Here is a 14,952-nt window from a genome sequence, read left to right on the forward strand (position 1 = left end):
ACGTCCTCCTTTTGCCCGAAAATGTCCTCCTTTTTAATCCTTGCATTTTTTCGAATAACATATTCATAAATTTCTTTTCAAAGAGCGTTGTTTGCAGAGCTTATTGGTTTAATTATGTCGCAACTTCATCTTATCTAGCAAATGCCATTTGATGATGGGACTAGGAGTATACTACTGCTGCCAACCCCGCTACATTAATGTCGGTTTCGTTTTTGCAGTGTAGCTACACCGGTGCTACACTGCCGTACACCGAAATATTTTAGGGTGTAGATATAGGATGCACCTTTGTTTACAAACAAATAATGTTGAGCTGTCAAAGACTCGCGCTTATTCCTGCTTACACTACACTCCAAAAAATATGCACGTCCGATCTACGTGAAAACATAGGTAACTTTCGTCCATACTACTTTTCACGTAACATTTACGTTAATGTCATGTAGCCAAAAATATTCCCATTTAGTGGTCAACGTGAACAGTAAGGTCAATTTTACGTGATTTCCACTTAACTTGGAATAGATTTTCACGCAATGTTTACGTGGTTTTTAAATGATATTTACTGACATTTATTGTTTATATTACGTTTACGTTCCGTGATTTTTACTAATATTGAAATGGATTTTCACGGAATGTTTACGTGATCGTGAAGCAACGTTTACAGGATCTAAAAATACCAAGAAAATAATATTTAAACATTTTTAGATTTTTTTAATTAAACGTCAAGCATTTCTCTATTGCTATTCAAAAATTAACAATGAACATTTCGTTGCCTCAAATCTTTGATCAGGACCATTCTGATGCATTATCTGTTTGCGCTGTCTTATTCAGAGTTATGATATTGATTCCAGCCTCTGAAATCTAAATAAATACAATTATTTGCGCGGTCTTCGAACGATGTAAAATAGTATAAAAACACCTTCTAGTTTATGCAGTGTTAGTGTTAGGAAATCTAAAACTGAGAGCAACTCTTCCTCTAATGAAGTCGACGCCATATTGAATAACTTTTTCATACATGTAAATCACGTAAACCCATTTCACGTAAGCACTTTCATCATCAGCTCCAGTGAACATTACATGGTATGTTTGTCAATTTCACTACCATCATGTAAAAATGGAAGTTGAAGTAATCGAAATGGCTACTTGATTTATCACGTAGGTTGAACGTGTATACTTTGTAGAGTGTACATGCTTATCACATTCTTTTAACGTGAAATTCCCGTAGTATCAACCGACATGAAAATCACGTAAATTTTATCATAATTCCATTTGACGTTGATCTGCGGCACGTGAAAATGATTGAAATGGGGTGTTTAAGGGGTTACGTGATTTTTCACGTAGCATCAACGTGAAGATTTTTTGGAGTGTACACCAGTGCTACACCGCAAAAACGAAAACGACATAAGGTTGCGGTCAAGGCTGCCGTCCATTTCGTTAATTTTAACTTAAATTTGACGAATGGAAAATTTTCAAATAAGCCTGCTATTCTACCAGACTTATTTCAGACAAACCAGGAATCAATTTTGACAAATAATTTCTCGAAAATTGGACAATAAACAACAGAGGTATTTTCGAACATGTTGTATTATTTTCGAAGAGTCAGTGAAAATTCATTAAATGGAACTCAACCTTAGGCTGTGTTCCATTTTCCTGAATTTTTACTTAAATTTGACATTTCGAAAATAAATTATAATGTTCAAAAATCTCTCTGTTGTTGATCGTGTGATTTTTGAGAAGAAATTTGTCAAAATTGATTCCTGGTCTGGCAGAAATAAGTCTGATACAATAACAGAATTATTTGAAAATTTTATATCTGTCAAATTTAAGTTAAAAAATCACCAAATGAAAAACAGCCACACAGATTGAATCCAACATGCGTTCGATTTTGACGTTCTGGTTCTATGGGTATTTCAAGCAGAACTATACAAATCGACGTATCTTATTTTGTAAACAATCACTTCAATCGACGATTTGTGGCAATTGCAAGCTCACTCACAAAAACTAACAACACCAGATAGTAGGAGAAAGAGTTCTCTACCTGATGATGGTCTTTGTTTGCGTGGGTGAGTTAGCAGTTAAGAAAAATCGTCGATTAAAGAGATTGTTTACAAAAGCATTTTTCGTCGATTTTAATAGTTATGCTTGATTTGGCCGCTGCCATACTGAGAGCTAAGAGGCACGTGAAGCGTGAAGTCGAATGTAAGGAATGATATCAATAATAGGAATTATTTTGTATATAACGCTAAGCTATAGCTATAAGCTGTCTTGAAATGAGCACTCATACATTTAGTTTTCGCTGGAAATCCTATGTAAGAGTGCTTATTGCAAGACAGCCTATATTTCATTATATAATCCATAGTCTGTACGGGATATTAGAGTCCTATGCTGAATCAATGGTAAAATTAACAGGTTGCTTAGATGTTCCATGTTGGTTTCAATCAGCGATGACATGTATACTGATTTTTGTACATGATTAAAGTTGCAGTTTTCATGCAAATCAGCTGGACTAGATCATTTCCAAGTATCAAACATGCATTGTGAAGGCTAGTTTGATGCATTTTTCAGAAATACAAAGAGAAGATGAATTGAATTGATAACGACCACAAGTTATGAACAATATCAATTGAACCTTCGCAAATCATGCATTTTGTGATAGCACACATATTATTAAAACGTTTGATAAAAACTCATTGTCCTCCTTTAATGTTAAGAAAAGTAATCATTGTCCTCCTTAATCACCAAACCTCAAATGAAATGTCCTCCTTTTCAAGTTTTTGATATGGTAACCCTAATTATGAAGGAATTGATTTTCCGCTGGCATTTCCCGACGGCTCGCATGTTCTCGCCAAGGAAAGCTTCAAATTCGCTCAAGAATATGCAAGGGATTGCACTGATTTTTTTCTTCGGACAGGTAATATGATGTTCTTTGTGGAATTCAATTCGATTTTGGAGAATCACTGGCGGGACTTGATGGAGATTCACGGTTGTGGTTTGTAAAAATTGTATTGTATTGTGGCAACATCAATAACAAATTTAGACACATGCACACTGTGCAGGTGCAGAAAAAGTTCAGTGTTGCCAGTAATTTTAAAGATCATGAAAACCATGGATGCCAAACAGTGCCAATGACTCCGCCCGGGTGTGCCCCAGTTTTATTTTGGCACAGTGTAGAGTGACCAACCCCTTGATACGAACTGCACACAAGTAAATGAAAATTACTTTGACCCTCTTTACTTACTTTTGGGTTCCTGCACTACACGGTAACTCACAACAACTCAAAATTGAGTCGAATATGCTCATTTCAGCGGAAAGTATGGCTACTCAAAAGTGAGTAGATGCACTTTTACTCACTTTTGAGTAAACAACGTTCTCGCGCAGAGTGAGTCAAAACCACTCTGTGATATTTTCAACCGGGAAGTTTCTTTTTTATTTGTTTTGATAAAAAATGGAAATTACCTGCTCCAGGTTCATTTAACTGGAGCTGAAGACGACTGAAAACCGTCTCCGCATGCAATTCCTACTTACCTTAATTAATTTCGGTCGGTGTTATAAAATAATTTCGCCGTTTCTTAGATCGTTTGTTTCGACACAGCTGGCATTTTTTCCTAAGTCCCGGATTCGGCTTACTGAGTGACTTTTACTCAGTTTGACATTTCTCGTTTACTCAGATTTTGACAACCTAATGCATCAGACGAAATTGAGTACGATCGACTCACCCAGTGAGTAAGCTGAAGTAAGCGTGTATAGTGACGAGATGAGTGAAAATAACTTAATTTTGAGTACTTTTTTCTAACCGTGTACACGATGTTTAAAAACTACCCAAATTTGGGTAGAATCCACTCAGATCGGTCGAAATGGAACCTACCCAAAATGGGTAAACTATGTTTTGAGTGACAAGTTGACAAATAGACAACATCGACATGAATCTGATCGAATTTGTCAACTTGTCACTCCCAACATAGTTTACCCATTTTTGGGTAGGTTCAGTTTTGACCGATCTGGGTGGATTCTACTCAAATTTGGGTAGTTTTGAAATACCGTGTAGAAGAGGCAAAATACTACGTGTTGCGTTAAGGCCCACGCACATTAGATCCGGATCGGACGCGTTGTGGCAAAGTGACAGCTAAACCTATTGTCTAACTGTCAAATTTACGTCAACGCAACGCAAACGGATCTAATGTGGGTGGCCCTTTAGTGAGAGCATTCACACATGAAGAATAAACCGTATACGCATTGCTGCAACTCTTCTACGGCAATGGAGAAATATAGTGAGTGAAGATTCTGTAACCAGTTGGTTACAATCCGTGGATTTTCTTCTGTATGAGTTATTGTTGGTTGTGAAAATTCACGTTTTGTTAAACCTAAAACAGTAGACACACACAAGAGCGAGAGAGTTTGTGCCGCTGCAAAGAACAAGAACGTTACTGAAGGGAAAAAAACTTTTATACAACATCTAGCACAAAAATGGTTGTGCGAAAAGAGGGAGAATGATAATGATTGGAGATATTGGAGAGGCCATCTTTCAGTGGAAGATTGCCCACAAACAAACAGGCGTCCGTGTGCAAAAGACCGGTATTTTTAAGTGCAGTGCCATTTAGTGTACCCCCCCTCCCCCTTGTGGGGTTTCTGGAATGTTGGACTGCCTCCGTTCAGGTAAATAGGCTTAAATTATTGTTATCAGCCAACCTGACGGAAATATTACCCTGCAATAGGACCTCGTACCGTAAATAAAATGGTCTTACACGGCTCGGCTCGGAAGTCAAGATGGCTTCCGAGCCTAATAGTAAATGATCCTCGATCGTCCGTCAGGGACGATTTCCTCAGGCCGGTGGCCTTAATTATCAAGGAGGGTCCCGTCTCGGCTCGACCAGATCCGTCATTCTCCCAAAGCTGCAACAACACTGTCTGCAGAACGCGCCGCAAGTTTCCGGCCACACGGTAGTGTAGGAGCAGCCGTGTGGGCCAACGCCAGCGTCGCGACGCCGTAGGAGATCCCGCTGCAGCAGTGAGTACTAAATTTTAAACCCTCGCATACACGCCACATATATGTGAAAACCCACACCCACACGCCACAGAATAGGGAAATACATGTTAGAAAATGTGTGTTTCATACTTTGTCCGCGTAGCCCCTCCGAATACCCAGTAACATGCCGGCCCTGCGACACAGTTCAGGGGTCTCATACTACTGAGCTAGTTACCTGGGAGTGTCTGGTCATGCCATAGTCACAATTCCTTGCGATAATCAGCAACCTTGCACACAATTATGCAAATCTTTGAAGGTCGAGTTTTTCCGATTCGTCATTTTCCGTGGTACTGCTCTTTGATCAGGAATTTCTAGAAAATTTCCAACCCGAAAGATTGACTACCTGTGGTCCCAAGTACTTACGTCTATTTGACAATTCTTCCTTGAATGTGCCTTTCCAACAAACCATACAACATCAACAACTGTTTAAATGAGAGCCAACGAACATCACCTATGTCGACTTCATGTTTGACCCCGAGGATTTCACATGAGGATTTAATCAAGAATGCCATTTCTCGCTTCATCTGTCGGATTTTTCAAAATGTTTCGTTCTTGGGCAAGCTGCATTGGTTATGATAAGTTATATTATTGCTAATTTCTGCTCAAGCAGCAGAAGCAAGCCTGGCTATAAAGCGGATGTATGTACATACTCTACCTTTTCGTTCTAACAACGCAGAGCGAAAGAATCACTCACAGTTTTTTTTTTTCTAGACGCGATAGGGACAGGGTGGTTATTTTACACTAGAAACTAAGGCGAATCTAGGGAATGATGGAGTTCGTTTCTTTTCGATCGAGACCGATGCTTAAATCTAATTCATGACAACTACGAGAAGGATCTAATCTGCCCAATCGCACCCTAGTGGTGTGAAATTTGAACTCTTTCCACATATTTATATCATATTTACAATCCTCTACTAGGACGTTCATCTGTCTTGTTTGTGTTTGTTGTCGTTTGTGAGCTGAGGTTTAGATCCCTTTCGACTTGCATCATGGCAACTTTAGTTTTCTCTGGGTGATTTATGTAAGTACCTAGCAGTTAGTATACGGATTTCTCCTTCTCTCTCGTCGCGTCGTTCTACTTACCGATGTAGTTCTTGCCGAACAGCTGCATTCCCATCACGGCAAAGATGAAGATGATAATGCAGAGCACAAAGGTCAGATTACCTAACGCACCCATCGTTCGACCCATGATGGAAATGAGTAAGTTCAACGTTGGCCACGATTTCGCTAGCTTGAACACTCGAAGCTGTGGGTAGGTTGGTGGTTATGGCGTAATGTTTTGGTGTGTTTGTGTGTATGTAGCAATGGGCAGTATTGTAATTTATTCGTGTAAAGTTGCGTATGATTGCAAAATAGTTTTGAGAAAGAGAGAAAGAGAGAAGAAAAAGAAGCATATCGGGTAAAATCGTTGATACCATTCCAAGTGTGGATTGCGTTAGATGAAAGGAGCTATGGATTTTGTACAGTAGATTCGGTTTTTTGTTTGTTTGGTTCTGTCTAAATCTAGTCACTAATTATCATAATGTGTTCACTAAGGGCATCCTTTCATACAAACGAACACGCGCAGCCGCAACCGCTTAATTATTTTTTTCCGGGCGTAATATTTTATAGAAAGCGATAAGATGTTGTTTCCTCTAAAAACAAAAATCGAAAATTTTGGTGAATTCGCTAATTGCCGCTGATTGTAGATCATGTTTTTTTTTTAGGTGAGTTTGGTGTGGCGCTACAGCGTTGATAATTTCGGCTAGTTTTACTTTGATGCAATGCATTCAGGCAGAAAGTTTCAAGCTATGTTTTGTTGTAAAGAGATTGAAGGGTTTCGTAAAGAAGATAAAAGTAGATCAAAACAGTAGCAGAAAAAGGCCGCACTTGCGAGGGGCTCTCCGACGGGACGCTACCTGTGTAGTTCTTGCCGAACAGTTGCATTCCCATCACGGCAAAGATGAAGATGATGATACACAGGACGAAGGTTAGATTACCGAGAGCGCCCACCGTGCGACCCATGATCGAGATCAGCAAGTTCAACGTTGGCCACGATTTCGCTAGCTTGAACACTCTCAGCTGTGGAGAATCGGGGGGGTTGCGTAAGCGTTAGTATCATAAAGAAGTTGTCAGGTACTTCTAAGTTGGTCGTCGCTTCTTCTTGCCCCTTATCTAAAGATGTCAAAGTCTCAGCAAAAAAGTTACCTATCATCCACTCACACCACGGGACACTAGTCGCAAACTAATCTAGAAGGAATCGCATGGAACTCTTCCCACAGACCCGTCGTTCGTACTTACCAAACGGAATGAACGTAATACTGACAATCCCTGAACACCTTCCAGTCCCAGTTCCAGCAGTGACAGCGCCACGATGATGAAATCGAAAATGTTCCAGCCCTCTTGGAAGTAGTACTTGGGACTCATCGCTATCAGCTTCATCGTCGCTTCGATCGCGAAGGTCGCCGTGAAAAACTGCAATCAAATCGAATCAAGCGGTCAGATTTCCCCTGATCAACCGGAATCTCCCAATCCGCCCCGGCGCTACTCACATAGTTACCACTCTTGAGGGCCCTCTCCATGTCCGGGTCCATATCGTGGTGATCCAGCGCCATGAACAGCGTATTGACCACGATACACAGGGTGATGAACAGTTCGACGAACGGATCGAACACGATGAACGAGACCCACTCCTGGAACTTGAGCCAAGCCCAGCAACAGTCCCACACGCAGAAGACTTCGATCATCCGCATCGTGAACTCCACGGCCTTGTCCTTGAACGTTGGACCGTCCTCGTCGTCGTCCTCTGTGGGGAAGTAGTAAACAGAGACTGAAACAGAGAACCACATTCCATGTCCGGAAGCGGAAGGCGATCGTGTCGAGAGAAAGAGAGAAAGAGGGAGAGAAGAGAAATGGAAAAGAACCGGGAAGGTCCCGAATTAGTGCTGGCGAGTTTGACTCAACTTCCTTGGTTTTTGGCATTAATCGTCTCTTTTGGTTCTTGGTTGGCTTCAAGTCCGTTTCGACGACGACGGTTTCAATCGGCACTGGTTTGAATTTTGTATTGTTCGACGGGGGAAGAGGTATTAGTAGATTTTTGAAAATAATCTTGTATAGTTGAGTGAGAGAGTATCTGTTTTGAGTGTAATTCGGTTGTTGAGTCTCCTGTCCTGTGATTCTTGCGGCAAACATCTAATCTATTCTAGTTCGCTATTCTCTAACTATAGGTTTAACTGTGTTGAAAGCAAATTTTGAGCGACAGCAATTGCTTCAATGGCAGCCTTTGATGTAAGGTGTGATTCTAATCCTAAGTGTGTGTGGTTATACAGTGAAGTATCTAGGCTCTATAAGTATATTTGCTATGCCAAGTGGAGCTGAGCTTCCAGCATCCCAGTGATTGTTAGGAAAAATGTATTTATATCGCGATTGTCATTACCTGTTTGGTGATACACTCTTAGCTCTTGTTATAATTGAAAGCATCGCGCCATTTCAATTGAAGTAAATTCTGACGGACGGGTTTGAACTACAGGGTGATTCAGAATACCGATTTCACAAAAATTCAATTATCAATGGGTAAAATGGGTATATCAGGCATAACATTTGATAACGGCACAAAAGCATTTGTAAACAAACTTTCTAAGGCCCTTTACACGCGAACCAAAGTACGACCACGCAAACCAACAACATCATCGGACAACTATCACCTTTCTGTTCAAGTATTTTTGTTTTAAAGTGTGTATAAATATCAGCTTGTATTGATAGTAGGCTTTGAAATTTTATTCGATTTCGATTTCTAGCAGCCATGGACGTGAAAATGGAGCATGTCATAAATCTTTACAAATTCGTGTCATCTTTTAGGAACTGACATCTCTTCGAAAGAATGAATCATTTATTTTTAGCATCGTTATAGACGTAAAAAGGAGCCTTGCGTGGAAAATTCGTTCAATATCAGAGCTTAGACGCATCGCCAGGACTTCAAAAGCGCTGGAACTAAAACGTGCGTGCCAGCTGTGGTTCATTTTCGTGACAAATGTGGCTGGTAATTAAAGATAAAGGGAGAGAGATTTGAGGTATGCTAAGTTGAAGTATATCTGAAATATACTGATATTTAAAATTAATGCAAGCGTTCAATCGTTATGACCATTTTTAAAAGTGACAGTTCTTCCGAATCACCCTGTAGGTAGAGAACGATTTTTACATTCTTTCGGTTTCTCAACTCTATCGTGCTACACTGCTGTCTGTTGCAAGTGTTCGTGCAGAGCCATTTACTTGGAGGAATTTAAATTTACTCTGCAATTTTGTTTGTGAGTGAGTCAATCTGAATTTTGAACTTATTGTCTCCGACCATGTGATGCCAAAATAAAACTGCTGCCAGCATCTTACAACCAATTTTTTTGAAGCATGCTCTAAACGGTCATAAATTGATGCTGGTTCACCCGATGCTTTGAAGCATTATGGAGATATTCCGACATCCACAGGCAGGACCGTATTGAGGGGGTGGCGAAAAATGACTCCCGCCAAACATGGACATATTCAGAGGGGCAAATTCCGCTTCTTATTTACCAATAAAATAAATTTTCATATCTTTTAAATTTGTCGAACCTCTTAACGGAATCCCTTTATGAAGAGCTTTGAGTGGGTTGGTTTATTTCTTTTTAATGCCGTTATAATTGCTTATCTTTTGACAGATACGCGTATTTCGTCTACTACTTGCAGACTTCATCAGTGGCAAGTACTCAACACAAATTTTCATAATTTAAAAAATAAAATAAGTTCAAGAACCTTGAAAAATTTGTATGCCCCATAAGAAATTTATCGGATTTTGTTCAAGGGAATACATTTGGAAGAGACTTTTCTAGGCTTTCCAATCTTTTTGCGATAAAAGCAAAGAAACTTCATTCCGAATTGTCTACCAGCCTCAGTGTTGGAAAAGATCGCGATATTTCACGAAGTTCACCAAGGGAAAAGTTCGCGAGTCATAGTGAGTTTTCGATAACTTTTCCATCACTGACCAGCCTTAAGCAAGCACCGAATCTACGGAAAGAATATGATCAGTCTTCTCTCTGAGATTCCAAATTTAAAAAATAAATCAAGATTTAGGACTCTGAATGTTATTAAATATTGTTAATATTATAAGAACTTGTGCCAAAGTATTCGGACTTTGGAAAAGTTTCGAGATTCCAAATTTGAAAAATTAATCAAGATTTTGGGTTCTGGAAAGTTGTCAAATACTCCGAAATTGATTTTTTATTAGAATTGGGATTATTCCTAAAATATTCTGTTGAGAATTTGGAGGGAATTCTAAGGTAATTCTGAAAAGAACACCATGAACTTGGCGAATTGAAGAATTTCAAGGGAGTTATGAGTAAAAATATGGGAATTTCATAGGGATTGTAAAGAGGAGTCCCGAAGATCCCCAAATACAATTCAGAGAATAATTTCAACTTAGAGTTAAGTATTGAAAGTAAATTCATAGGAAAATTCCATAAGGGAATCCTTTCGAGAATTCAACTGGTTGTAGTATTTTTTTTTCATTTTCAGTTTAACGCTCTTGGGTCATTTGTCACTTGTCCGGGGATGAGAATTGAACTCGTAACTTTGGCGTGAAAGGTATGATTGCTATCCAATACGCCGTTGCCGGTACCACTAGTAGTAGTTATGAGTAGAATTCCTAAGATAATTCTTAATTTTGATAACAATTCAAAGTGAACCTGGATATGTTAGCTTCAACGGCATTCTAAGGTGAACTCTTATTCTAAAAATAGTTTCAATTGAATTCATTGGAAGATTACAATAGAATGTTTATGCAGAATATACAATAACTTTAGAGAGGATGTTTTCCAAGGGAATTTCGGTAGATTACTTAGAGAATGCTGAAGAGAATTTATATGAATATATGGGAATATTAAACGGATTTTTTTTGGTAAATTCCATAAGTTCTCGAAACTTACCTGAAGTTATCGGAACTTCCCCACAGATCTGCTTGGTTCCACTTTGCTACAACCATGGATTTTTTAGATTTTGGTAGCTATTTATTTGAATAAAAATTTTCCAAAACCAAACAAGTTATTTGTGTTTTTGACTTATTGTTTTGAAGGGTATTTATTGTAGAATTTGATAGATTTATCAAAAACTGATTAGTGTAATTGAAAATACAGTATAGAGACAAATTATAAGAAGGTCTCCAAATGATAAAAAGGGCCCTGTTGTTGTTTTGCAGAATTTTGTCCTGATATCCACCTCCACACATTGAAAATGCGGTCTACTACATGTGTTCCGAAAAGAACATCTTTCTGTTAATGAAACTTCTCTGAAATTATCAGAATTCACTTTCAATCCTTGTAACTTACTTCTGCTAGGTTCCTTCAATTTTCGTAAAGTTAATGTGACTGCTCTGGAGCATTAAAAACTTCCCTGAAGGTTTTGGAACATAAGTTTTCACAACTCTCTTGATGATGTTCTGCCCTAAAATTAATGAATTTAAAAGATCCTCGATGTTCTATGGACTTTCGATGTATTCGAAATATTTTGGAAGTTCTCCAAACTTTCCTGGACTTCTTGATGCATCGCTGAAATTTTCGAAGCTTTCTGAATGTTTCCACTATTTTCCTAAAATTGATGGAACTGTCCTAAAATTTTCTAAATTTTGCTGATATTAATGGAAGCTTCTGCTCTGAAGCTCACATAACTGCTCTAAATTTAACGGAAAGCCCTAAACATCTCGGAACTTCCCTGATTATTTCTGAACTTTCCCAAATTTCTAGGAACTTCCATTCAGATCCTGCAATTTTCCTAAAGTTTTTGGAACTGCCCCTATGACACGTTCTAAGTGTCACGGGATGGCTGGAATTTGATCAGTATTTCAAGGTAATACGATTCTACGAACTCGAACGGTGAAAATAGTTTCATGGAATAATATCAGTCATATGCACTCAATTCTGTTTTTACTCGATTTTTTTGCTTCTGTTTTTGATCGTGTGATCTCAAATTGCAACCAAATACTGTACAAATCCTGCATGAGGAGAAAAACGAATAAAAATTAAATCGCGCAAAACCAGAATTGAGTGTGTTGGTGTTGAAAGTGGAGCGACTACAGAACTCCAGTAGGCGTTGACCATCTTGACCGAGGGGGCGACACATCTAAATCTCAATTCTAGATGCTCAACAAAACTCACACTAGCGAATCAATATTCGAAAAATCTTCTTTCATATCTCGCATATACTTGCATGGTGCGTCATTTTTTTGCAGGAAATCTTCAGAATCGTCATCAATCTTCTTTCTATCTACTCAGCGGGCTCGCAGCTAACCATAGCAAAACACATCTGCATCGTAGAGAGAGTCGCGCCCCTCGGGAAAAATAGAATTTATTCATTCTGTTCCTGACCATCACACAAGCAAGTTGTTCTACTCTTCAGTACGACTACGGCCTAGTTTCCCATAGGTTATGGGCCAAGGAATTTAACTTGAATATTACTAAATTGCAAGATGGCAAGAGATACGTGGAACGAACTCAAAATTCATCATCAAAAGACGACGATGGCGATCAAGGTATCACTGTTGAAGAGACTTTGTAAAACAAAATACAACGAGAATAGCGACATGGAGGGCCATTTGTTCCGGATGGAAGAACTTTTCTCAAGTCTGGCAAATACGGGTCAAGACCTAGATGTGCATCTGAAGGTGGTAATGGTTCTGAAGAGCATGCCAGAATCCTTCGACAACCTTACGACGGCATTAGAGAGCTTCGACGAAATCGCAAGTCATCGTTTGCGTTCATGGCAACTGAATGTTCGAAACAAAAGAAGGCATGGATCGTTGCTATGTGTTGCGACCAAGGAATCAAAAATATCTCCAAATGACAAAATAACAAGCGATCAACGAACCGAATAATAACGCTATGTCAGAAGTGGAAAACAATAATGATATAATCTTCACCGTTCTTTTTCATGACAAGCAGCTCGTGCGACCCAACTCATTCGGGGCGGTAGAAGGAAACGAGCAAATTGTTGGCAAGCTGCTTCACGAAGTAAAGCCGAAGATGATACACGTGTGTTAATGGGAATTTTTTTGTTATGTCTGTTCCCGATTCATATCAAGCTATGTCCTCATCCGTGTATATTGCAACAAAGCAGGCAAGCAATATATCATTATCCTTCTACCACTCGGATCGAGCTTTGTTACAGAGCGAGTTTGTCATGGTAGTCGTAGCAACCGTTTTGTCTGTATCGTTGGTTGCTTTATGTGTTTGGATTCGCTGGTTGCGACCTATCCTTTTTTGAAGAAATGAAGCAGAGATCGGGTGTAACTATTACCCTTGCTCATGGAAATGAATCGGATGTTCAGGGAGTTTGCAACAGATCACCCTTAGCTAAATGTTCTACGTTCCTGATTTGAAATCCAATTTGATTCCCGTTGGATGTCTTGTCAGTAAGGCTGCTGACAAAGTGGGAGCGAAGAGGCGCGCTCAGCGTTCTATACAAAATAATTCCAAATATTGATATTATTCCTCATTCGATTTCATGCTTCGCGGGACTCTTAGCTCTCACTATGGCAGCGGCCCAAGGGAACCGAACCCATATTTGAAAAATTCCGAGGTTGTGTAATTATATGCAGAGGCGTCATCCTTGGCATCGCAAACTAGGGCATCGAGATCAAGAAGCAATCCAACGAGTTGTCCGTGAAGGCTTGGAAAAGGACGTCTTAATCAAGAATTGCGGCATACATCAGACCTGTGAATGTTGTGCTGAAGGGAAGATAGCACGGAAGTCATTACAGGAGAAGATGGAGAAACATTTAATGATGGTGATGGAGTTAATTCATACGGACATCTGTCGTCCAATGAATACCGTGACGCGCAAATTGGAAGCTGCAGACGTGATAAAGGAGTACGTCGCTATGCTTCGAAACCGTTTTGGACGAAATCCTATTGTCATCCGCTCAGATCAGAGCGGTGAATACAAGGCTAAGCGCTTGGAAAGATATCACCGGGACCGAAGCCATCAATGCAGCAGTATATCTACAAGATGTCAAGATCCATTGAGAAGAGTAATCTGCACATTTGTGGGTGCTCGGCAATCGTCCATTTGCCAGCTGAGAAACGAAAAAAGTTTGATCTGAAGGGGGTCAAGCTAACGTTTATTGGGTATGCCGATAACCACAAGGCGTTCCGGTTCATCGATATGTCCACTGGTAATATAACCATCAGCCGTGATGAAAAGGTCATCGAGATGGGAGAAATTGACAACCATTTCAAGGATTCGCCATCATCCGAAATTGTGGAGTACGAGTCAGAAGTTACCACGGTCAGTTCTGATCCCACTAACGAATTTCCTATTTCCGATGACGAAATGCCACGAAAAAACATTGTTTAAGGAGGAGTTTGCCGGTTCAGACTATAGTATAGTACGATACATCAAACGAAGTCGAAACCGACGGTCATCCCGTAGCATCCAGGGAGTGTTTCCCCACCGTTTTCTAGAAACAACTGGTATGATGAGGCAACTAAATGACGAGCCATGAAGGGTCCCGAAGGCGAACTGTTGAAAACAGCTATGGATGACGAGATAAAATCTCTACGCGGCAATGGTACATGGAAGCTAACCGAATTACCGCGGGATCGCAAAGCGGTTGGTAGTAAACTATTAACGGTTGCCAGCCAATGCGGGATGCTATGCTGTTAAAACATGCTGATGTAAAACCGCTTACCTAAATGGAGAATTGGAGAAGTCAATTTTCATGCGGCTGCCACCCGGGTACGACGCTGGTGACAAAAATACTGTGTGATCGTTGCAGAAATCCTTGTATGGACTGAAGCAAGCTGGCTGTGTTTGGATCAAGAAGTTCGACCAAGTCTTGAAGCAGTCGAAGAACGACCCGTGCTTGCTTACTTGAGGCGAAGCAGCAAACATTTCACGTATTTGGTAATTTACGTGGATGATATGTTGAGGACGAATAC

The 14,952-nt window shown here is 39.8% G+C and overlaps 1 protein-coding gene across 50 annotated transcripts in view; it reads right to left on the reverse strand.

Annotated features, from left to right (window-relative positions):
* The window catches only part of para (paralytic), a 382,611-nt gene that overhangs the window by 75,954 nt on the left and 291,705 nt on the right, over nt 1–14,952 (reverse strand). For 18 of the 50 annotated variants that reach the window (XM_065226789.1, XM_065226646.1, XM_065226715.1 and 15 more), the window contains 3 exons: nt 7,549–7,826; nt 7,298–7,471; nt 6,101–6,263 (listed from right to left, as the gene is read on the reverse strand). In XM_065226789.1, coding sequence (XP_065082861.1) covers nt 6,101–6,263; nt 7,298–7,471; nt 7,549–7,826 — 615 coding nt within the window. Of the gene's footprint in view, nt 1–6,100; nt 6,264–6,915; nt 7,079–7,297; nt 7,472–7,548; nt 7,827–14,952 lie in introns of all 50 variants that reach the window. The other 32 variants (XM_065226528.1, XM_065226858.1, XM_065226839.1 and 29 more) reach the window with 3 other exon arrangements.

This window comes from Ochlerotatus camptorhynchus, unplaced genomic scaffold, assembly GCF_037179485.1.
Source record: "Ochlerotatus camptorhynchus isolate MF236.1 unplaced genomic scaffold, CSIRO-AGI_Acam_v1.1 ptg000022l, whole genome shotgun sequence".
In the NCBI taxonomy this organism is placed as follows: domain Eukaryota; kingdom Metazoa; phylum Arthropoda; class Insecta; order Diptera; family Culicidae; genus Ochlerotatus; species Ochlerotatus camptorhynchus.